Source organism: Balaenoptera musculus, chromosome 21 (genome assembly GCF_009873245.2).
Source record: "Balaenoptera musculus isolate JJ_BM4_2016_0621 chromosome 21, mBalMus1.pri.v3, whole genome shotgun sequence".
Classification (NCBI taxonomy): domain Eukaryota; kingdom Metazoa; phylum Chordata; class Mammalia; order Artiodactyla; family Balaenopteridae; genus Balaenoptera; species Balaenoptera musculus.
This window is the reverse complement of record NC_045805.1, coordinates 14,845,727-14,869,536: the sequence shown is the minus strand read 5'-3', so window position 1 is coordinate 14,869,536 and position 23,810 is coordinate 14,845,727. Positions and strand designations below refer to the sequence as shown.

The window sequence follows — 23,810 nt, the reverse complement described above, 5'->3', positions numbered from 1 at the left end:
GGTACAGCACAGTGTCCTTTGAAAGTTTCTTGGAGTTACAAGGTGTGCACACGTTCCCCGGGGGTGTTGGGTGCAGTGGGGAAGCTGCCTCAGTGGATAAAAGATAAATGTTGACACTTCTTTAGAAAGAGCAAGTAAAACAAACACATACATGCACAATCATAATCTCCACCTGGGAATCCCACCACATACTACTACATTTATAATAAAATTGTCTGATGCTCAAAGGCAAAAGAGAGACAACTGTTTATTGAATACCTGTTTTGTGCCAGTTGCTGCAGGGGGTATTTTGAATATAGTCTCTTCTCGGAAAGTCTGAACTAAATGGATAATGACAATAATTTCTATACTTCATGCAGCACATTCTTTTACACAGTGGGGTGAGCACTTAATCCGGTATGACTGGGGTCCTTATGAGAAGAGGCGGAGAGACACAGGGGACAAGGCCATGTAAAGACAAAGGCAGAGATCAGAGCGGTGCTGTCCCAAGCCAAGGAAGGCCTAGGGCTACCAGATCTGGAAGAGGCCAGGAAGGACCCTCCCCTGAGGGCCTCAGAGGGGGCACCTGGGTTTCAGGCTTCTAGCCTTCAGAACTGTGAAAGAAAGAATTTCTGTTGTTTTAAAGCATTCAGTTAGTGGCAATTTGTTACTGAAACCCTAGGAAATTAAAACTATATCTGAAGATGAGGGCTCATCAAGAGAGGCAGTGAGGCTGAGTGTGTGTTAAGTATTGTGGTTACCGGAAATATTCCTTTTCATTCTCTCTGTCTCTCTCCCCAACTCTTCTCCCCCCGCCCCCCGGACAGACAGACAGACAGACACAGACACACACACACACACACACACACACACACACACACACACGGGCACATTCCTAATTGAAAAATTGCTCAGAAGAGTTAGTTTCAGTTTGTCGATGGCTTTGGGAAGGACAGAAGGAAAGAGAGAAGCTTGCCCCGCTCTGATGAATGAGCACCGCATACATACCCCGTGAGGGAAATGGGTTGGATGTAGGGAGAGGCCCCCAGAGAAGCCTTCCTCAGGGTACCCGGCGGCCTCAGAACGTCTCATGGAGAGGCAGGCTAAGAGAGGAAACCATTGCCTCAGCACGGGACCACCATTCACTGCTGCTGGAGCCTCAGGGCAGTAGATAAATTCTCTAAATGTGAATTTTGAAGACATTAACCAGAATGTAGAAAATTCTCTCACGCAAGGACAGGGAAAGGCCCATTCTGACCCAGGTTGATGGAGGATGTGGGAAAAGCCCATGAGAAAGGAATATTAGAGGACAAGGCAGGACCCACAAGGTGAAGGGAGAAGTGGGTCTGAACAGGACCAGTTGGGGACATGCCTCTTCATCAGAATGGATCAAAGTTTCCCTGAGTCTTTGATGAGGTAGGACAGTAGCTAAGGCCTTAATGCCATTCCAATTTTTTGATTTTGGGGGTTTTGTTTGTTTGTTTGCTTGCTTTAGTTTTTATTGTTTCTTCCTCAGACAAATTCCTTTTTATCCCAGTCTTTGAACCTTCCCTAAACTCTCTTTTTCCTTAACTTCTCATAGAACCCTGTGCCTCCCTCTCATTTCCATTTAGAATTATATGATATATTTTATACATGTGTAATTATTTTATTTTTGTGGCTCCTGCTAGCTAGACCGGAAGCTTCAAGAAGGTAGGGATCTATTTATTGGCTCACTGCTGTATCCCACCAGCTCAGTCTGTTCAAGAAATACTGCACATATTGGATTGAATATTGACATAAGTTGTTGACACGGATTGAAAACTGGTGTAGACAGCGAAAATTCTAGATTATTAAACTATATCAGCAACAATAACCAGGTAAATATTTGCACTATATAACAAGGTAAATATTTACAGGGAACACCCCAGTACTGAGAATACAGGGAGCCACTTTCAAGATGCTGAAGACGTTACTGTAACCATCCATTTATTCCCAAATCGTTTTCCCCGTAGTATGGATGTAATTTATTTTGATTTCTGTCCAATACATTTATCATCTATAAACGTAGATTTGTAAACCCACACTCACAGAGGCAGCTTATCTTAGGAGGTCTTTGGCTTACCCCTCATCTTCATCAGCCCTCCCCTACCCAAAACTATGCAAATAAATATGAAATCCACGCACAAATAGTTTTCTAGGCAAGAACACCTTTAAGATTCGTCCCCTAAGGTCCCACGTCCAGGTGAATTGCTGCTTTTAATCCTTTCCCATACAGAAATTCTGGAACCCACATTCACACTCACTCATAGCTTGTCTCTACCCAAACTAATTTTAAAAATATTTAAAAATGACATGACAAGAATTCTTGATTATTCTGAAAACCTGCATCAAATTCAGTCAAGTTCTTTCTTTACAAAAGAGATGTGTGCATGTACGCAGAGCCCAGAGTCTTGCGATTTGATGGTGACTGCCCTTGTTTCCATTTTCTCCAGTTCCCATTTTTCATTTAACAGATCTTTTTACAGTGGTTTCTTTGAGGAGTTCTGTCCGATCCTTTGGTGCCACTACTTGATTCTTTTCTGGTCTATCTGGGTATGTTTTCATCTTCAAATATCTTAATCTTATAGTATTCCTTTGGCTCAGGAACGGTGTAACTAACAGGCAAGAGACTGGGTGCTGATCACCCTCTGATGACGGCGGAACTGGGAGTTTTGCGAATGACAGTTTTGGTGTGTTCTTACCAATACCAAACCCCTTCGATCTGTGACAGTCTCAGAATTGTAGCCTGTGGAGGAAAATGATGGTGCAGTGTCTTCTTCGGTGAAATCCAAACCCTCTTCCAGGGAATAATCTGGCTTACCCTTCAGGGAGTCAAATGGCATCTGGGGACTCTTTCAAGCTGCTTGCGTTTTCTCCAAAATCCAGTCCACGTACTCGACCACGTTGGTGTAAACACCTGGCCGCTCCCTTTGGCCACAGCCTTCGCCCCAGCTCGTGATGCCTACCAAATGCCAGACCTCGTTGTGCTTACAAGACAGGGGGCCCCCCGAATCTCCCTGTGACAAATGGAGAAAAGAAAAGGCACGCAGATCAGGTCAGACACTTCTCATCTTAAATACATTTTCATCCGAGTGATTTCACCTAAAATTCTGTCTTGGCCCTTTAGTAAACTTCAAAGAACCGGATTTCTTGTTTTTCCCTCAGTCTATCAGATTTCAGGGTAAGGAAAACAAATCCACTGTGTTCCCCGCTCACTGGCAGAAAACTGCTTTAAGAATGCACTGAACACTCGAACGCGAGCGCGTCCCGTCGGCTGAGGGCGCGGTTACCTTGCAGGCGTCCTTGCCACCTTCGCTGTAGCCCGCACAGACCAGCTTATTAGTTATTTTATGCCCTCTGTATCCTGCCTGGCATTCTTCATTTGTCACCAAGGGTACCCGGGCTTTCTGGAGAGTATTTAGTATTTTGTCTGAAAAAAATTTTTAGTTTGTTAATGGAACAACCACATATATATAATAGATATACAAATTTAAATATAAGTATATGTATTTAAAATCAAAACCATACCTATCTAAAAATCTAGAAGGAAAAAAATATTAGGTTTACTTCATGGACCTATTATAATTACAGGGTACAGAGAAGATGTTATTCTCACTATTGTGAGTACCATTTTGTTAATGTTAATTAAGTCCAAAATTAATTATGGCTCTAACTGGAATTGCTTCCCAGAGAAAATAATTGGATAACAGGCTAAGACATTTACTGAAAAGTGCTAAGTTTCGAATTAAACTGCATTAAAAATAATGTCTTTAAAGAGATTGTCATATTTAAAATTTCCAGTCAAACAGATGAGGTGTCACCTTCACTTGAGTGATTTTTGTCTTTCCATCTTTATTAATATGCTTTCTGCAATTGAATAATGTTATTATTTTACTCTCATTTTAGCTGTATGAATTGATAGAGCGGAAAAGCTTATTACTAAATTGTGTTATGTATCTTGAGCTGGAGCACACAGAGAAACATCATTTCTTACCTCTTAATTTTTGGTACCCCCATCCAGTCACCCAGCACTCAGTATACGTCACATTTCTATCTCCTTTGGAAGGTAGGCAGATGGGTCGTTGAGAATCTAAATTTTAAAAATCACAGTTTAATTATCAGAAACAAAATACATCTTCTTTCCCAGGAAAAACTTCCTTCATGTTCTATTATTTAGTGTGTTCCCTATTTATTATATTCATTTTTTTTTGCCTCCTTGTCATACATTTTCATCCCTCGTGTTCAGCGTTATCTGTCACACATCCCAGGATGAGGGAACGAGAGAGCCAAGCCACAGCCCTCTCCACTAACTCTGTCACTCTCGCGAGGTCTGTGACCCTGTAGAAATTGCTTCATCATTCTGACCCACAATCCTTTCTTCCTTAAAAAGCAGATAAAAATCATCTTTAATATTCCAGTATATTATGAAGTTATGTCATTCTGTGCATCTGAAGAAGCCTGGGGACAACTTACCATTTCACCCACACCCCAAAATAAGATGCAGTCGTCAGGAAAGCACATCCGTCTTAAGACTAGCTTGGCATCCCCCTCCCCCTTTCATGATAATAACACATGGAGAGATTGCCAGGGTCTGGCCATGAATCTGGGAGTGTGAACCATCGTCTCCATGTAATCACTGTAGACAACTTTCTGTTTAAAATTTTCCATACCTGTGTAATTCATTGTCGTTTCCAGTTTCAACAAGGCAATATCATATCCACTTTCTGCCATTTCATATTGATCATGAATTATTATTTCTTGAACCCCAAAGAAAGATGTATCCTCTTTTATTTCTGCTTGGTTTAAAATGCCACTATAGACACGCAAAGCTTTAGGTGACTCTACCCTAAGGAGTAAGCAATCGAGGAAAAGAAAATTCCTTTACCGAATAATTCCCAAGCATTTGAGGTACAGTGCTATGTAACTGACTGTTACTAACTAGGTAATATTTTCTGCCAACGGTGGGCTTTTAAGTGGAAAGAAGTGATTTTATGCTAAAATTTTTCAGTCACATAGTCCTCCTATATGGAATGTCCTGGGCTATCATTTGCCTTATATTAAACACACAAAAATCAATGAATACTTTTTCTGCCCTTCAACACACACACACACATAAAAAAGTTCTGGGTTTTAGTTTCATTGCTGGGGTCGTTGGCTGTGACCCTGAGAAGTTCTCTTGGACTTTCTGGTACTCCATTTTCCCATATGTAAAGGGTAAAAGAGACTATTGACCTCAAATGAATCTTTGAGTAATAATATGAGTAAGTTGCATACTGATAAAATAAACCTACTAACAAAAACACAAAACTATGTCTGGAAACAACCCAGAAGATACTGAAGTGCAAAGAGGAAGTTTGGCCAACTAAAATTCCCCAGGTTACATATACTCTGAACGCTCTCCCGATGGAGCTTTTAAGTTTACCAGTATTGAAATTGACTTAAGTAGGGAATCCAATTTGATGATGTATAATAAACTCTTCCTTATGGGTCTGGAAACACAGTGGGAGAGAAAGAGAGAGAGATGGAGGGAGAACGAGAGAGGAGAGAGAGAGAAAGAAGCAGAGGAAGAATAGGAAGGAGGAGAAGAAGAAGAAGAAGAAGGAAGGGGGAGGAGGAGGACAAGGGAGGAGGAGGAGAAGGAGGAGGGGGAGGGGCAGGGAGAGGGAGAAGAAGAGGGGGAATAAATGGGAAATTAGATTCAGGGAGCAGGAAATTCTCTTCAAGTTTAGTTCTGGACCCAATGCCCAGACAGTGCACAGAAGATGATACGCTCTCAATAGGAAATAACCAGAACTGCCCTGGGGATGTGTATACATTTAACTGGAAAAGTGGAATATTATGAAGTCAAACAGCCATGTTCCTGCACCTGTTCTGATGCTGGTAGATCATGAGTGGCTCTTCCTTTTTGCTTTTTACCACTAAAGACAGAAAATTAATTTAGCAAATAGGATAATTTACATCTTTAAAATTGTACTAAAATACTAGGGATAGATTTCATATATGTGTGAGTATGGTGAACGAGTGAAAACAGCAGTGGTACTGACTCGCTGAAACAATGAGCAGCTGTTAATATCCACTGGTTTCCGATGATGGAGCCTCCACACAGGTGTCTCTGGGTGGGTGATGTGATGTGCAAAGTTATCTGCCACGGCCACTCTCCAAGAACAGACTTGGTTCCTCCCACAATTCTGGGCTTGATTTTCGTTGTACACGCTACAGCAGAAGGATTGCAGTGAGTTGGTTCCTAAATCTTCATTTTCCAACAGTAGTTATGTTCCTTCAGGCACACAGGGAAGAAAACCTTCCCTGGATTCAATAATTTACCATGACCTTGACTTGAAGACACTTTAGAATCAAGTTGGCAAAGCACAACATGCACATAAAAACTGAATGAGTGAGTCACCTTGTAATCGCATGCCCCCAAGTAATGCCTCATCTGGGGCGGCAAGGCAGTCTTACCCTCCATCAAACGCTAACCTCAATGGTTCTCTTAAAGCAATGGTTGTCAAGTGTGGCCCCCGACCAATGGCATCACCTGAGAATTTGTTAGAAATGCAAATTCGTGAGCGCCACCTCAGACCTAGTGAATCAGAAACTCTGACAGTGGACCCTAGTCATCTGAGTTTTAATCAGCCTCACTAACGTTTAAGAACTGCTGTTACAAAGAGTTCAGCACCTTCTACTCAGTCTGTGGCCTTTGTCCGATTCCTTCGCATCCCCTTCCGTTCCAGCTGCCCTTTGGTCCAAGTCACTCCTGCTCCACCCACATCCAAACCTGGCTGCCCTTCTGTTTGTGAACTGCTTCTGCCCTTTGGTCTTGTTGACAGACTGGGGTTTTCTGCTCAACCTTTGATGTTTCCAAGGACTTTGATTCAAACTCACCCTTCTGTTTTCTTTCTTGTCTTAGAAAATTAATAGATCAGTAACTAAAATATATTAAGAACAACTAAATAAAGACCTTATTAAGATGAGTTATAGGTCTTGGTGTTCGTTCTATTTGGTTTCTCAGTTCAAAAAAATGGTTTAAATATTTGTTTTTAGCCTTAACATTTTGTGTTAAGAGATGTTTCTTTGAATGCCAATTGCTCTGTATCTTCACAAAGTTAAGTTATAGTGTAGACAAATGACAGTACAAGATATGATAAACATCTCAGTTAGATATTCCCTCTCATATTAGGGTATTATTTCATCTAATATAATGCAGCAAAACCTAATTATCTAGTTTCACTTATTTCAGAAGATGCACTAAAAAGACATAAGATTTTATTTTCTTTTATCTTATATTTTCTGCTTTAGCTATCAATCTACACCTGATTTATTCTGTAACCTCTAGAGACCAGAGTCCCTAGATTCATTAGAAAAGAGAAGGAAGGAGGATAGAGAATGAATTCTGCAATTAAAGGTATAAGTGCTGGTTCCCATTTTTTAAACTATGTCAACATCACTAACAGCAAAATTTGCTGCATCCTTTCCATTGCTTGGTAGAACCAAGACAACAGAATGATTGTAAATGCTCCTTCTTGTCTTAGGTAAATTTGTTGTAAGAAAAACAGAGAATGTATGAGATACAACTCAATTTACTGTCTTTTTAAAGAAGCTAGAGCCATCCAGATTCCCATCAGAGCCCCTCTAAGCCCTAGAAAGGCAGAATTTCCCAGCTAGGATGCTAGCATTGGACACAGTATACAGTAATATTGTATGTTCTATTATACAAAACAAGTTCTCAGAAGTTAAGGATTTATTCACCTCTCAGTAGAGCCAATATTTCTGACACGGAAGATTTTCATACTTTGAAATCTACGACAAAGCATAATTATCACTTCCATTTCACTCATTGAATCTCAGTTGCAACTTAATTTATACTGCATTATAATATTAGGCAGTAAGCAGTAAAAGTCTAAAAACATGTAGTGTATGTAAGTCAATGAACATTAAAGTCATAATAGGTTATTACAATAATTTAGAGAGGAATGTGTGTATTAGGCTCTTTCCTGTTTCATCCCTTACACAGTGTTGTTTGCCTACAAACCATCTTTTGTTACTATGCTCAGAAATTGGCCACTGGAATGGAAGCACTGCTGATCTGATGTGTATTATAATTTTTATTTTATTATAGGTCTGGCTTAATATAGACAATCTTTTTATTTCCACCCTACTCATTGTTACAAATTAATAAGGTTTTACTATAACTTTTCCTAATATTCATAAATATGCAGAACACTTGCAGGAAATCTAAAGGCCCTGGAGAAGGAGCCACTTGAGTATTTCTTGCACAGATACATAATTTTCCAAACATATGATGATTATTTATATTTGAATTAAAGATCAAGTAATAGCCAATAGAAAGAAAATGACTAATCTGATTAACCAAGATGCTGGTTGATATTTCTATTATAAAGGATAATAAGAAAGATTATTGACCTTGATAACAACAATCAGACGTAAAAATTTTGGCTGAGCCTGAGTCTCACCAGGAAATACTGGTTATATAAATGTATCAAATTATAACACATATTCAGTTAATGCCAGGCAACGCAGAGTTTAGTCAAAGCCCAATATTTACCTTTAAAACAGGTCAGCCTGAGTGATAGCAGTGAAAATAACAGAAAATTGCATCTAAGTTCATTACTTTACTAATTTTCTCCCCTCTGTAGCTACTACTGACTCTCTTAGTCATGACATACTCAGTATACAGGGGATGCATTTTTCCAAGTGACATTAAACTCACCATTATCCATTTTACATAACCTTAACGTATATCCAGAGATGTTTCCTCTCCCATGAAGTATTTTAGTTGGAGATCCATTTGCAGAAAGTTTTAAGTAGCATTTTCCCCTGCAGGTTGGAAACAAAATGGTATAAACATAATTCCTCCCTTCAGCTAGATGGGGCAGGAGCATCTGTGGAACTCATCATACGTCTTACTTCCCTCCGTTGCAAGATTCTTGAGATGGAGAATAGGTAAAAAATTGACAGCGGATGCTGTTGGTACATGTTTTCTGGCAGGCTTCGTGCCCGTCCACGTCAACAATGTCCAGTTCTTCTCCCAAGAAATCAGTGTCACGGTAGAATGAAGAATGGCAGAACACTAGACAGCAAAGCACGTATCAGATATGAGACGTGGAACCGTAGCACACATTTGTTGATTCTCAGTCAGAAGGAAGAGCTTTCATTGTTTACCTGGGACACTGTGCCGGCAGTGTTGTAGACTAAAACCAGAAAGAGCTTTGTTCTTTCTAATGCGTGCGCTTGGCAACCCACTTGTAGACGTTTTAAGTAGACACAGATTTCTAACAGTAAAAAAGGGAAATATAGAGATATCATGTAAAACATATCAAAGAAGAAGACATTTTCACAGCACATATAGAAGTCAGCTCCTGTTGGCATTTAATAGGGAAGTTGTTCCCATTTTGAAAGTACTATTCATAAATCACTGACTCAGACTCCATGGTCCATAGGTTGTAGACAAATTTACCAAACTGCCTCTAAATTTTCTAAGCTTGCTCTATTCAACATCACTGTTCCTAGTACCTTCCTTTTTTATTTCCTTTCTCTCAACTCTCCTAGACTATCTCAACGATTCAAGAATTTTCATGCTACCTGCAAATCTGCTACCCAGAGTTGCTGTAGGCGTAGACAGGGATAAGCAAAATCCACCACAGACTCCACACCCAGGCAGCATCTTTCTGGGAGGAAGTAACTTTTCCTAATTAGCACAAAATCACAGTCTGGAGCTGTGCTGTCCAACAGAATTTTCTGCAATGACGTAAATATTCCACGTCTATGCCAGCCAATACAATAGCCACTAGCCAGCCATAGGCTGCGCCCTTGAAATGTGGCTAATACAGCTGAGGAAATGGATATTTAGTTTTATTTAATATTCATTAACGTAAATTTAAGAAGCCAAGTCTTGGCTTGTAGCACCCATGTTCCTCTCTCACCTTGTAATGAGGATTAAATGTGTTGCTCCTCTTATAGGTATTGATTGGGAATTTTATAAAAGGAATACAAAAGAAAAAGAGCAGTGATTAAGACAAAATAACACATTACAAAGGCATCTTTCTAAGTTCTGAAGTTTATAATGCCTCGAGGCTCAATCTTTGACCTCCTCTCTTTCTCTGACTGCATTCAATTTTTTGGTGACCTCACCAGTTTCATTGGCATTAATTACCAGCTGTATCCTGGTGACACCTAACACAGATCTAGGGCATAAACCTCCTTTGTTAAATCCCAGACTTCCCTTTCTAACCACCAATTCAATATTTCTCTCTGGATGGCTACCAGGCACCTCTTGCCTCTTGAAATCATCTCTGTAAGAAATCTTCCCCCATCTCTTCATTGGCATTGCCATCCTTCCAATTTTCTTGGGCCTAAAATCTTGGTGCTATCATTGACTCTTTACTTCACAGCTGGCATTCAATCCATCAGCAAATCTTATTGGCTGTACATTGACAATATATCCCAATCTAATCACTTCTCTTTTACTTCCACTCTGGTCCAAGTAGTGCAGGGTTTTTAATCTATTGAGTTGACTAATGGTATCCCCACACTTAGAACCATGTTGAGAAAATGAAAGTAACAGATATAGTCTCATGTGACAAACCTAGCATTATACTTCCGGAATTATATCCTCACTTGATAAAAAACCAGTCTTGCTTGATAAACAGGAACTCAAGGGCTTACTTTGGCTGGATGGCTCTGGGGGACACTCTCCCCAACAATGAACAGCAATGTCAAGCAAATAACAAGGGTTCTGAGAATTCAGATTAAGATAATACATACAATCTAGATTTTTAAGCAAATAATCTTAAGATTTCTTCTTCTTTTTCTTAGTGAATTTTGTTAATGAGGAGCAGCAACCCCAGCAAACATCTCTTTGATGATCATAGCAATTTCCTGTGCTTTATTATGGTTTCCAATGTTAATACCCATCAGTAGGGAAGCAGGGTCTAAATTCTCAAATCTCCCTCCACCATTACCCACGATTCTGTTGATGAAGGCCATCGTTCCACCCCTCTCCACTTTGGATTTGACAAGTCACTGATATTTCCAATTCTTTCTGCTCCAGGTTCAATTATTTTAACCAGGCATTGAACTAAGATGCCTCCTAATGACCATCCTTATTTTCTTCATTCCTTTCAGAACTAACAACTCTCTGAAGGCAGAGACCTCCCTAACATAAAGAAAAGCAAGAGTCCTGAGTAACATCAGATTTGCAGTCAATAGGTGGGGAATAAGAAAGAGGAACTAGGAATTCTTCTTTGCAACTTTTATGTATCCTTGACAGACATTTAGATAAAATTTGTAGTTGCTCAGAGGTTTTAATGGTGGCTTTTGATCAACTGTTTGAAAAGATAACACATGACACAATCTTAACTCCTTACCTTTCAGATGTTGTTGGCCATTCTTGAGAAAAGAAGGTAAAAAACAAACAACTGGGATGGTGAGTACAAATGCTGCGACAGACAAAAGCATCTGGGGCCATGACACTGTCAATGTTACTGTCTGCAAACATCGTTCTAGGGAAAATGTCCCTAATACAAGCTGTACAACAGAAGAAACCATAGATAGAAAGTCAGTTCACCAGCAGCATCGGTAAAGGTAAAATCCCACTCATGGTATTTGTAAATTCCATATAAAAAATTTGTTGGGGAATGAGGGAGGGATGAATAGGCAGAACACAGAGGAGTTTTAAGGCAGTGAAAAATACTCTGAATGATACTCTAATGATGGAAACATGCCATTACATATTTGTTCAAACCCATGCAATGTACAACTCCAAGAGTGAATCGTAATGTAAACTATGGACTTTGGGTGACTATACGTGTGTCAGTGTAGGTTCGTCAGTTGTAACCAATGTACCATCCGGCGGGGGTCGTTGGTAATAGGGGACGCTGTGCATGTGTCTGGGCAGGGGGTATATGGGAAATCTCTATCCCTTCCCCTCAATTTTGCTGCGAACCTAAAATTGCACTAAAGAAACAAGGTCTTAGTAATTTTTAAAAGTTAGTTTATCCCAGGATCTTTTACATTTTTTAAAATTAGGATAACTGAAGTGATTGTTTTAAGCTTTAAATTCAAATATAAGCTTTAATCATATAGAACATAATGAGTTTTTTCTCATGAAGAAGATGAAAGATCATTGGGTCCATTTCATCAGTTGGCACAAATTGGTATCCTAAGTTATGCCCATCGTACACATAATCAGCACCTACTATTTAATGGCTAAACTACCTCATTAAGAAAATAATAGTTACCCAGATTAGAAAGCGCACAGGGCTTCAGTGAAAATCCAGACACCACTTCACTGAGCTTTGCTATGTTGGTTGGCGTTCCCGTTTGGGTGTACTTCAACAGACAAGTGTTACTAAATAAAGACCAAAACGGATAAATATTTTATCCCTCCAAATGCAAATAAGGAAAAACATAAGATAATAAGAAACTCACATTTAGAGATGGCCTGGCGTGATAGCTAAAGAATTGCTCTGAAAAGTATTGATTTGAGAGACTGGACAGCTGGTTTTGAGTCCCAGCTCTGCAAAGAGCTGGTGGTCCTGTGAGTTTTGTCAACTTTATTTTTTCATCAGTAAAGTGACAGCTTTAGATGGGTGGTGACATGAAGAGTAGAGGTGTAGGAATTGATGACTTCTCAAGCTCTTCTCAATTTTAGCATTTTAACTTTTTTATAATACGTAGCAACTCACAATTACCTGGCTTGCTGTTCATGCTGCATTGAATCTTAGACGTAAAATATGTAAAAAGGTGTAGTTTGAGCTGAGCTAAAGAAAAGCCATGAAAACTTAATTATTAATTTGAGAGTTTCATTCTGTGTTATCGTTGCTTTTCTTCAAACAAATCTTTGACGCTTTATTTCCACTCATCTCCTTTTTGTGAATGTGTAGAGCAGAATGTTAAAATCCAAATACCAGTCATTTGAACTTTTCTTTCATTGTTGGATTTCAGATAAGTGTAGTTTCCTATACGAATCCAGAACATCTCAAATATTTCTAAATAAAAAAGTTAATGATATTTTTCCCTAAAAATATTTTTTAAGAGAAAAGAGATTAATCAATTACAGATCCGATCCTTTTATATTCTTACACAGGAGGTTTATACCTGGAATATTTCTAAATCCAGTAGGGGGCAAGTTTTAAAATACTTCACATGGGTTTCAGTTACTTTGTCTCAGGTGGGGAACTGTTATTTGGAAGGATATCTGAGTAGTTTTTTCATTTTGATTCTATAGATTCATACTGTAGCATCCTTTAGGCTGAGAATGGAACTGTCAGACCACTGTAATTGTTTCAAAATTGCCACTTTAAAAATGTAGCGCTCTTCAAATTAGCTAGGAGGTGTATTAAACATTTTTTAAAAACGTCATTGAAAGACAGACTCTGTACTACAAAATGAAATGCATCCAAGTTGGACTTTAAATGAATTTTCCATCAAGAAAACTGGGAGTGCTTATTATAGAATTGTCTTGTAAGGGTCAAAAATAAATTTTTGACCCCTACAAGTTGAAGGAAAAAAAAAAAAGAATCCCATTTTGTTTTCTATCGGATAATCTAAGGTCCTTGGGCTCAGTCCACAGCTTACTCACCGATACTTTACGCTTGGAAAGTGCTCTGTGGCGAATGTAAAAAAGTGACAGTGCATGTCATTCGTACACCTCTCTTGGCATTCCTGAGCACTCTTGGTAATAGTGCTGTTATGGTTCAGGCCCTTCATATGTAGGTCCACATAAATATCTTTGTTGCAAGCTGGAAATAAAATCAGAAAATATGGTTGTCTTCCAGTCTCTGGGGGCATCTGATAATTCTATCTTAGCAACAGTCCCTCCAGACTTGCTCTTTCAATTCTTTCCCTGACTTTTCCTCAGAAGGCCTCTAGTTTTATTTTAATCTGCTCAACTCCTACTCTCACATGGAAACAGTAAGAGAATGTCAGTGTCCTTTTTACACTGCAGCAATATTAGACTTGTACATTTCTGCTTCAGCTTTATGAACTGGCATCTCTTGTCTCCTTAACTCCACTGATGGACTGATTCACTAATTAACCTATTCAAGTATCTGGAATATCTCACCATTAAGACAAGGGTCATCTTAATCTTTATGGTTGCTTCCTTTGATTTGAATTAATATATTTAATAAGGACTTTCATATAAAACTTTAAGCTGCGAAGGAGAAAGAAAATAAATGAATGATGAACTGATGTAGTTAGATACATCCTATGAGATAAATTTTAATGAACTATAATGGGGTAGGGGGGACAGGCATGTATGCTAGTTTTTACTCTACGAGGAAAGAACTTCATTAGGAGACCTTGTTTCCATATAGCAGGGTTTTATTTCATAGCCACAAAACCATACCTGATGTAACTGCACGTACACATCACAATAACTAGTATATATCAATTCTAGCAAGACATCTTACCACTTATTTGGTCTGAGCATTGCTTGGAAGAATATCCAGAAATTGCTCCCGTCATATTGACCATTGGCAGTGTTTCTGCAACACTGTCTTTCAGGATGCAAGTAAACCTGTTTTTAAAAAAAATAACATTACTGGGTGAAAATCTATGTTTTAAAATAATGAGTCTTAAAAGTCAAAACACAGAGAGTCAAAGAGAAGGAAACAAACTTCTCCATCTCATGCCAAAACAAATATATTCTTAGCAAGACTGTGAGTTTGTTTTTCATTCCAACATCCCGACATTGAAAAGATCACATGTAATGCTCCTTCCTAACTGGAAACTATGGCCTGTTGGTTAAATGCAGCTCTCTGCCTGTTTCTGTACAGTTAATGAGCTAAGAAGGGTTTCTATACTTTTTAATGATTACATTTTAAATCATTGTGTAAGTATTTATATAATATCCTTGATTTTGCCTCTGGACCCACAAAGCCTGAAATATTTACTCTCTGCCTGTTAAGAAGAAGTTTGCCAATCTCTGTTGTAGATTCTAGAATAGTAAATTTTATAAGTTCAGGGCACTATGTAAATACTATGAATGCAGTAATAATGCACAAAGATGTTAATAACTTCATTCTGCAGTAAAGCTTTATTATTAAATTTTCAAGCTCAATATGGAAACAAAAATGGTGGATGGAATGTCCTAAAAATTTTAAGAATATGACTATAGAGACAAAACCACCAGATGCTATTTGCGAATCTTAATAAGATTCTGGTTAATTGCTATAAATTACACTTGGGGGACAATTGAGATGATATAAAGGGATTCTTATTAATTTTTAATGTTTTTTGTGTAAGATAATGTATGTTGAAATATTTAGGGGTGAAGTGTTATGATGGTTTCAAATTATTTCAAATGGTTAGACATCTACACATACATAATAGGGAAGACAAAAATGGCAAAAAGTCTTGGGGGCAATAGGAAATCATTGTACTATTCTTTCAAATTACCTTTATAAATAATGAATTTTTTTCTAATAAAATAATTGAGGGAAAAGTACCAGTTTAAATCATATCAAATATCAATAATCAATTGAAAAACAAAGAACAAAATGATTAATTGGCATTAAAGTAGAAAGAAATCAGAGAGAAAGTATCATTAATATTGAGACCACAAGAAACCACACTGAGGGGCATGTCTGTTCCTCCTGACCTGCCTAAACACTACTCTTTTTTCTGTAATATTTAATATTTCAATGGAAGGAAAATACATTTTCCAATTGTTAACATTAAATTTTATAAAATGGTAGATGGCAATTTATTGTTGGTAATTGTCTGTCTGTCTGTCGTATAAAATCTATTTCCTCTATGTAGAAAAGCAAACATTTACCACTTGGTAGGATCTTCAGATGATGATTCAGCCATAAAAGTGAAGAGCAAGCACCTTGGATGGTGGGTGCAGACTATTTGGCAGTGCTTGGCATTTGGTGTGAAAACAACAGTAATGTCTCCTCCTTTAAAGTAGGCATCTTGGAACAGCTTGGTCACACACTCTGTTATAATACATGACACGTGTTACTTGGGATCTTAGTGAGCACATACCCAATCAGGTAATAATCTCACAAAGGCAAGTGAAGTAGGGCTACTTAACAGGAAATATGCCTGAACATGGAAATCAGGGCAATAAAACCTTTTAGTTTATTGGATAAGCAGCCTCAGATAGAAAAGAAAATCACTAAATGGCACGTGTGCCTCAATGGAATGGTGCTTCTGAATGATTGTCTTGGAGACATGGGTGCTTTGTGAGCAATTGATTCGTTTCTCAGATCTTCACTGGCAAAAATGCTTGCAGGTCTAGAATGGCCTCTCCTTTTCCCTTTCCCCAGCACTGCTCCGTGTCTAAACTCCATGTTTACATGAAACAAAGGCTCCACAGTGATCATCTTCGGGTAGCATTCAATGGCCCTGGATGTGATAACGTACTACATCACCTCACTATATTAAATGGACCAGTTTTTTTGGTTTGTTTTGTGTGTGTGTGTTTTGTTCTTGTTGTTGTTGTTTTTGTGTGTTAGTTTCTGCTTTATAACAAAGTGAATCAGCTATACATATACATATATCCTCATATCTCCTCCCTCTTGCGTCTCTCTCCCTCCCACCCTCCCTATCCCACCCCTCTAGTTGGTCACAAAGCACCGAGCTGATCTCCCTGTGCTATGTGGCTGCTTCCCACTAGCTATCTATTTCACATTTGGTAGTGTATATATGTCCATGCCACTCTCTCATTTCGTCCCAGCTTACCCATCCCCCTCCCCATGTCCTCAAGTCCATTCTCTAGTAGGTCTGCATCTTTATTCCCGTCCTGCCCCTAGGTTCTTCATAACCATTTTTTTTTTAAGATTCCATATATATATGTTAGCATACAGTATTTGTTTTTCTCTTTCTGACTTACTTCACTCTATATGACAGACTCTAGGTCCACTCACCTCACTACAAATAACTCAATTTCGTTTCTTTTTATGGCTGAGTAATATTCCATTGTATGTATGTGCCACATCTTCTTTATCCATTCATCTGTTGATGGACACTTAGGTTGCTCCCATGTCCTGGCTATTGTAAATAGAGCTGCAGTGAACATTGTGGTACATGACTCTTTTTGAATGATGGTTTTCTCAGGGTATATGCCCAGTAGTGGGATTGCTAGGTCGTATGGTAGTTCTATTTTTAGTTTTTTAAGGAACCTCCATACTGTTCTCCATAGTGGCTGTATCAATTTACATTCCCACCAACAGTGCAAGAGGGTTCCCTTTTCTCCACACCCTCTCCAGCATTTATTGTTTGTAGATTTCTTGATGATGGCCATTCTGACTGGTGTGAGGTGATACCTCACTGTAGTTTTGATTTGCATTTCTCTAATGATTAGTGATGTTGAGCATCCTTTCATGTGTTTATTGGCAATCTGTATATCTTCTTTGGAGAAATGTCTATTTAGGTCTTCTGCCCATTTTTGGATTGGGTTGTTTACTTTTTTGATATTGAGCTGCATGAGCTGTCTGTAAATTTTGGAGATTAATCCTTTGTCAGTTGCTTCATTTGCAAATATTTTCTCCCATTCTGAGGGTTGTCTTTTCGTCTTGTTTATGGTTTCCTTTGCTGTGCAAAAGCTTTTAAGTTTCGTTAGGTCCCATTTGTTTATTTTTGTTTTTATTTCCTAAATGGACCAGTTTAATTGACCTACAACACTATGTTAGTTCCTGTCGCACAACATACTCATTGGATATTTCTGTACATTTCAAAGTAATCATCATGACAAGTCTAGTTACCATCTGTCACCATACAAAGCTATTACATAATTATTGACTATATTCCCCACACTGTACATTTCATACCTGTGACTCATTTATTTTGCAACTGGAAGTTTGCATCTCTTAATCTCCCTCACCTGTTTCTCTCCTCCCCCTATCCCCCTCCCCTCTGGCAACAACCTGTTTATTCTGTTTTTCTATGACTGTTTCTGTTTCGTTATGTTTGTTCATTTGTTTTGTTTTTCAAGAACTAATATGGTCTTGTGGGTCAATTATACTTCAAAAACAAACAAATAAACTCATTTAGAAAGAGATCAGATTTGTGGTTACCAGAGGCAGACATTGGAGAAGAGGGGAATTGGATGAAGAAAGTCAAAAGGTACAAACTTCAAGTTATAAGATAAATAAGTACTAGGGACATAATGTACAACATAAGTATAATTACCACTGCTGTACATTACATATGAAAGTTGTTAAGGGAGGAAATCCTAAGAGTTTGCATCATAAGAAAACATTTTTTTCAGTTTCTTTAATGTATCTCTATGAGATGATGGAGGTTCACTAAACTTATTGTGGTCATCATTTCACAATGTACGCAAGTCAAATCATCATGCTGTACACCTTAAACTTATACAGTGCTGTATGTCTACTATACCTTAACTGGAGGAAAAATAAAAACCAAACAAATAAATAAATAGGCAGGAACAGGAACTTTAGACTCTTGGAAAAATTATTGAATCCCCTTCCATTGAAACCATAAGTAAGTTAAAAATACAAACAAAGCTAAATTGCATAAAATTAAAATTTTCTTCTGTTTCTAGAAAGAGATATTGAATATTCCAGATTGTGGATTTTTAGGTCATTATTACTTAGTCACTGAATAAAACTGTTGTAGTTTTTAATCTTGGTATATTTTTATTGACAAATGCTACAATATAACTCTTAGTTTTCTTAATATAAAAACAAATATATAAATATATATAACAAAAATAAAATATTTGGACAGAATAAAATATCACTCAAATTTATTGTAGCAAAAATAAAATAAATAAAATTAAAAATAACTAATTTCTATTGTAGTAATAACCAACATACCAATAAATATTTGGGAAAGTATATAGGTAAAAAACAGTAGAAATTATCACTAAGGCTTAGAGGATTATACAGTCCATGGACTTAAATGGGGGCAAATTTCATCTTTATCTTCCCTAGCTTCTAACTAAAATATGGCATATATTTCCATTATTAATGTAAGAACAAACTGCATTAGGGTTCACAGTATCTGTGCCTTTGTCATAATAAAAATTGCAGATTTAAAAACACTACAGTTGCAGATATCTCAAAATATCATTATCACTCATTACTAGTTTGATGGTAATTACTATGCAGTTTTAGACCCACCACTAAATCTTATTACAAAAAGTGTTAATAAGAAGCACATCTATTTCTATATAAATTTTTTTTTACAGTTTAACAAACTATATTTAAATATAGTTTGTTTGGTAATCCTATGTATTTTCACTTCATTTCTTTAAAACATTATTCTGAGGATGGAGTCCAGTTCACTAAACTGCCAAGGGATACATGGGAGAAGAGAGTCAAGGACCCTGCCACAGCTCTCCTCAAAAATCCACCCCACATGCCTTCTATATTACCCACCTATAACCTCTGTATATAACATGATTTTCTCCAAAATTGGCAGCTCCCTGAGAATGACCTGCAGGTGAACAGAATCTTGCTCCTCTCCCCAGGCTCTGTGTTGCTTCTAAGGAAGCTGTACGGCAGCCTCCATTAATGGAGGGTCTATTCGCACCTCGAAATAGTCCCATTGACCAAGCAAATCCCACCTCTTAGTGCAAAGCAAGCATGCTATATTAAAGTGTTACTTTAAAGAAGCTTATTAATTATTTGGTAAATTAAACAGATTTTACATGTTTAATATAGGTGCTGTATTTCTTAAAATATACCACCTACTAATTGGATCATTTAAATTTACAAGGCAGATTGATTTTCCAAATCCAAACACAGCTTCTTAGTGCCAGTAAAAACTGGTTAATCTGTTTTGGGTGAACTAGAAAGTGCCTGTTTTTGTATATTGTCAAAATGTCATAATATCCCTGTCTCAATGTCCTTGTCATGTTTTGGTATCAAGATCACACTGGCCTTACAACATGCTTTGGAGACTGTGACTAAGCTAAGCTTCCCTAATATATGTTTGTTTTTCAATTAATTAATTTCTGCTGTTTTATTTTTTTCTTCTTTCTAGTTTTTTTACATTTAATTTGCTCTTCTCTTTCCATCATCTTAAACTGGATTCTTACATCATTAATTTTTACTGTTTCCCTATTCTAATATATGCACGTAAGTGTACACACTTGATTTCAGCACCAATTTAGCTACGTCCCAAAGTTTTGATAAGCCGTATTTTCATTATTATTCAATTCAATACATTTTCTAATTTCCATTGTGATCTCTTCTTTGACCAGTATTTATTTAAAAGGGTATTATTTAATTTTGAAACATTTGTGATTTTCCAGTTGTCTTTTTTTGCATTTTATCTCAATTCTATTGTGATTGGATAACATGCTTTGTAGAGTTTTAATCCTTTAAAATTTGTTGAGACTTGCTTTAGGGCCTTTTATGTGGTCAATTTTTGTAAATGTTCCATACGCATATGTAAAGAAAGTATATATGTAGAGATGCTGTTGTTGGGTCCAATGTTCAAAATATGTCCATTGAGTTACCACTGACCTATCAATTAAATAACAATACTATTTCATAATGATGACAATGAAGGAATATAATAACCTGGATAAGAATCTTGTCACAAAGAAAAATGAAATTATGAACTGTAGTGAAATTTGTTTTATTTTAAATCTCTTTACCTAGATTTACCATTTTCCACATATGCCAGAAAAAAAGTTTACTGTGCATTAAATGCTAGCAACAGTAGCAGAAATTAAATGTAATATATGTAAGGTTTTTTTAAAAGGAATGCTTAAACTTTCATTTTAAATAAAGAATAAATATAAGGGCTAAAAATACTTGAACTGATATGTCCTTCTGAATATTGGTTAAGTAACTTACAAACAAATTTAGTGGACATGATGTAGAGTGGAGAATTCACAGCAGTGGTTAAATTATTGAAATGCATAAACTATGTAGGAATATTTGCATTTTTGGACATTTTGGGGGACATTTTTCAGTCCAAAATGGCCTCTGTGTGTGTGTGTGTGTTGCATTGAACTGACTGCTTTATGGAAAATTGACTAATCAGTGAGGCAAGTCAAGATTTCTGCTTTTTAATATTGGTCTTAAATATCATTTAAATGTGTGATATAGATTTAGACATAAACATAGTACAGATATGGATATAGATATAGATATAGACATAGATTCTTACTATCATGAACAATTCCTTTACCTCAATTGCCTTCCCTGCTTTGAAAAACCCTGAAAGCTTAAGCAGAAAATAAATAAAAAGACTTTATTTCCTTCCCTGGAGTAGATGGCATGGAATTCTCCCACATCTATGGGGACAATAGTGTGATTTTCCTCTCTGGGCTTATACCCTTCTGTTTTCTCATCCACAAGTCAGGGAACCAAGCTATTCCCAGTCCATACTAAAGATAAAACTCTACTTACCACCAGAAACTGAGGCAAATAAAATGAAATGTACCATTTGATATAATAAAGTCATCCTACAAAAAGAAAAATGTACATGTGTTTAGAACACAAAATGTGAATTTATAATTAATTTACTGATATCAGAGTTTACAAGAAATATGGAAGGAGAGGAGTAGTTAATTCAGTAGTGTTCACAGAGCTCCTATCATAAGCTGAATTGTATCTTTCCCCAACCCTAGAGCATTCCTCAGCATGGTCGTATGTGCAGTGGTCAACACTTTCATGGTTAGGAAGGACCAAGGGCTAAAAGGGAAGGGTCCTCTCACTTTCCTCCCTTCCCTCCCTCTCCTCCACCTCAGCTCACTATTAATCAGACATTTCTCACTGCCATCATCTGACCCTCTCCCCATCCCAATTTTTCCATTTCTTTCTTCTCTTTCAATTCATTTCCTTTCTTTCCATCTTCGAAGTTTCTTTTCTAAATCTATCACAGAAGCTATAAATGATTTTTTACTAACAAAATTTTCTAATTTAAAAATTATGTTACAAATCTATTCCTAGGTTGTCTTGGTCACTCATACATGTACTTATCCCCACAAAGCCCTGAACTTACAGCTCTGTGAAAAACCTGCTATGAGACAAATCAGGTCTTCTGATTTGTTCATGTTGCTCTTGAAAATCTTCTTAATTTGTAAAATACTTGCTATTGAGTACAAACTATTACTCTTCTTCTGTTCTGCATCTCCTCCCACATTGCTTATGGTTATTAACTAAAAACCTCCAAAATGTTAAATCAGACACATTTTAAAAATCAATCATTGTCTCTTGTAAAAATATTTTAAAACCCCATGGTACAATAGAAAAAGGCACTTCAAGGAATAATTGCTTGAGGGAAATCTTAAATAATAATTTTTGAAATCATACCTGAATCTCCTTGTTTGCTGCAATTCTTAATAAGAATGTCTTTCTTTTTCCAAAATGGTTTTCATCCTCCTCTAAATGAGTTTTTTCAGGTAATGTTCACTTAACTTTAATATTTACTTTTACTGGTTCCCAGTGTGATGTAACATCATCTCTTTGTACAGCATGCCTGTGAAAGTCCTTAAAATCTTTGCATATCAAACACGTACCTTGGTAGAGGTGCTTGCTTTTTCAATACATTAATGTTTTTCTCCCTCATTTTACTATGCATTTAAACAAGTGACACACAGAGAAGCTTAGAGAACTTGAATTTGCCCGTGTGCCTTAGCAGTTGGTCAAAATTAGGATGCCTGCTGGCCAAAGCTGCACTTAACCACACTTTCAAATAACAACTGTTAATCATTAATTCCAGGCTAACTTGAGTTTCACCATTTAAAAAGAAAACAAGGGAAGTCTGATGGACTTGCTGATGCTCAGAATAGAGAGAAATGAAACTCAGCTGTTCGGGGGTTACAGAGTGGGTAGAAAGTAAGGGGCCGATTGTAGAAGCCCTGCTCTTCTGCAATCACAGTTTCCATTTATATAGTGTTACCTCCTCAGAGGTCTAGGAAGGTAGGATTCGTTCTAATGAGCCCAGCTCTTTTTTATCCCACTTGCAAACACTGAATGCCTTTAGACTTTAAAATTCTTCTGAAAAATGGAAAAATATGCGACTTTCATAGCTTTCTTTTTTTTTTAAATAACTTTAATTAATTAATTTTTTATTTTTGGCTGTGTTGGGTCTTCATTTCTGTGCAAGGGCTTTCTCTAGTTGTGGCAAGCGGGGGCCACTCTTCATCGCAGTGCGCGGGCCTCTCACTATCGCGGCCTCTCTTGTTGCAGAGCACAGGCTCCAGACGCGCAGGCTCAGTAGTTGTGGCTCACGGGCCTAGTTGCTCCGCGGCATGTGGGATCTTCCCAGACCAGGGCTCAAGCCCGTGTCCCCTGCATTGGCAGGCAGATTCTCAACCACTGCGCCACCAGGGAAGCCCTCTTTTTTTCTTATTTTTTATTTTTGGGTGCATTGGTTCTTCACAAGGGCTTCTCTAGTTGCGGTGAGTGGGGGCTACTCTTTGTTGTGGTGCGCATGCTTCTCATTGCGGTGGCTTCTCTTGTTGCAGACCACGAGCTCTAGGCGTGTGGGCTTCAGTAGTTGTAGCACACGGACTCAGTAGTTGCCGCATGCGGGCCGTAGAGTGCGTGAGCTTCAGTAGTTGCGGCCTGTGGGCTCAGTAGTTGTGGCGCACGGGCTTAGTTGCTCCGCAGCATGTGGGATCTTCCCGGACCAGGGATCGAACCCATGTCTCCTGCATTGGCAGGCAGATTCTTAAACACTGTGCCACCAGGGAAGTCCACATAACTTTCTTTAGATCTCAGTGCACTAAGACACCAATGGAGAGCTAAGAAGTGACTGTCTAGCTGTTGAGTGACAAGCAATCCAAAAACAGCAGGTCAGTTCCTTTTGTCCATAAGGGCACCTCCTAGTGGTAGGACTTGTTGCAGTTCATA

At 37.8% G+C, this 23,810-nt stretch overlaps 1 protein-coding gene across 5 annotated transcripts in view; it reads right to left on the bottom strand.

The window, feature by feature from the left end:
- Window positions 1–1,934: 1,934 nt before the first annotated feature.
- Window positions 1,935–23,810, bottom strand: part of F11 (coagulation factor XI) — a 40,167-nt gene continuing 18,291 nt past the window's right edge. The window contains exons 1-16 of one of the 5 annotated variants that reach the window (XM_036838950.1): window positions 22,266–22,598; window positions 21,360–21,415; window positions 15,800–15,962; window positions 14,433–14,539; window positions 13,601–13,760; window positions 12,258–12,367; window positions 11,385–11,544; window positions 9,942–9,971; window positions 9,181–9,290; window positions 8,926–9,088; window positions 8,729–8,835; window positions 6,045–6,213; window positions 4,671–4,846; window positions 3,995–4,090; window positions 3,291–3,430; window positions 1,935–3,017 (exon numbers count right to left, since the gene is read on the bottom strand). In XM_036838950.1, coding sequence (XP_036694845.1) covers window positions 2,856–3,017; window positions 3,291–3,430; window positions 3,995–4,090; window positions 4,671–4,846; window positions 6,045–6,213; window positions 8,729–8,835; window positions 8,926–9,088; window positions 9,181–9,290; window positions 9,942–9,971; window positions 11,385–11,544; window positions 12,258–12,367; window positions 13,601–13,760; window positions 14,433–14,539; window positions 15,800–15,962; window positions 21,360–21,414 — 1,908 coding nt within the window. In that variant the 5' untranslated portion in view covers window position 21,415; window positions 22,266–22,598 and the 3' untranslated portion in view covers window positions 1,935–2,855. Of the gene's footprint in view, window positions 3,018–3,290; window positions 3,431–3,994; window positions 4,091–4,670; window positions 4,847–6,044; window positions 6,214–8,728; window positions 8,836–8,925; window positions 9,089–9,180; window positions 9,291–9,941; window positions 9,972–11,384; window positions 11,545–12,257; window positions 12,368–13,600; window positions 13,761–14,432; window positions 14,540–15,799; window positions 15,963–21,359; window positions 21,416–22,265; window positions 22,599–23,810 lie in introns of those variants that run through there. The other 4 variants (XM_036838952.1, XM_036838953.1, XM_036838949.1 and 1 more) reach the window with 4 other exon arrangements.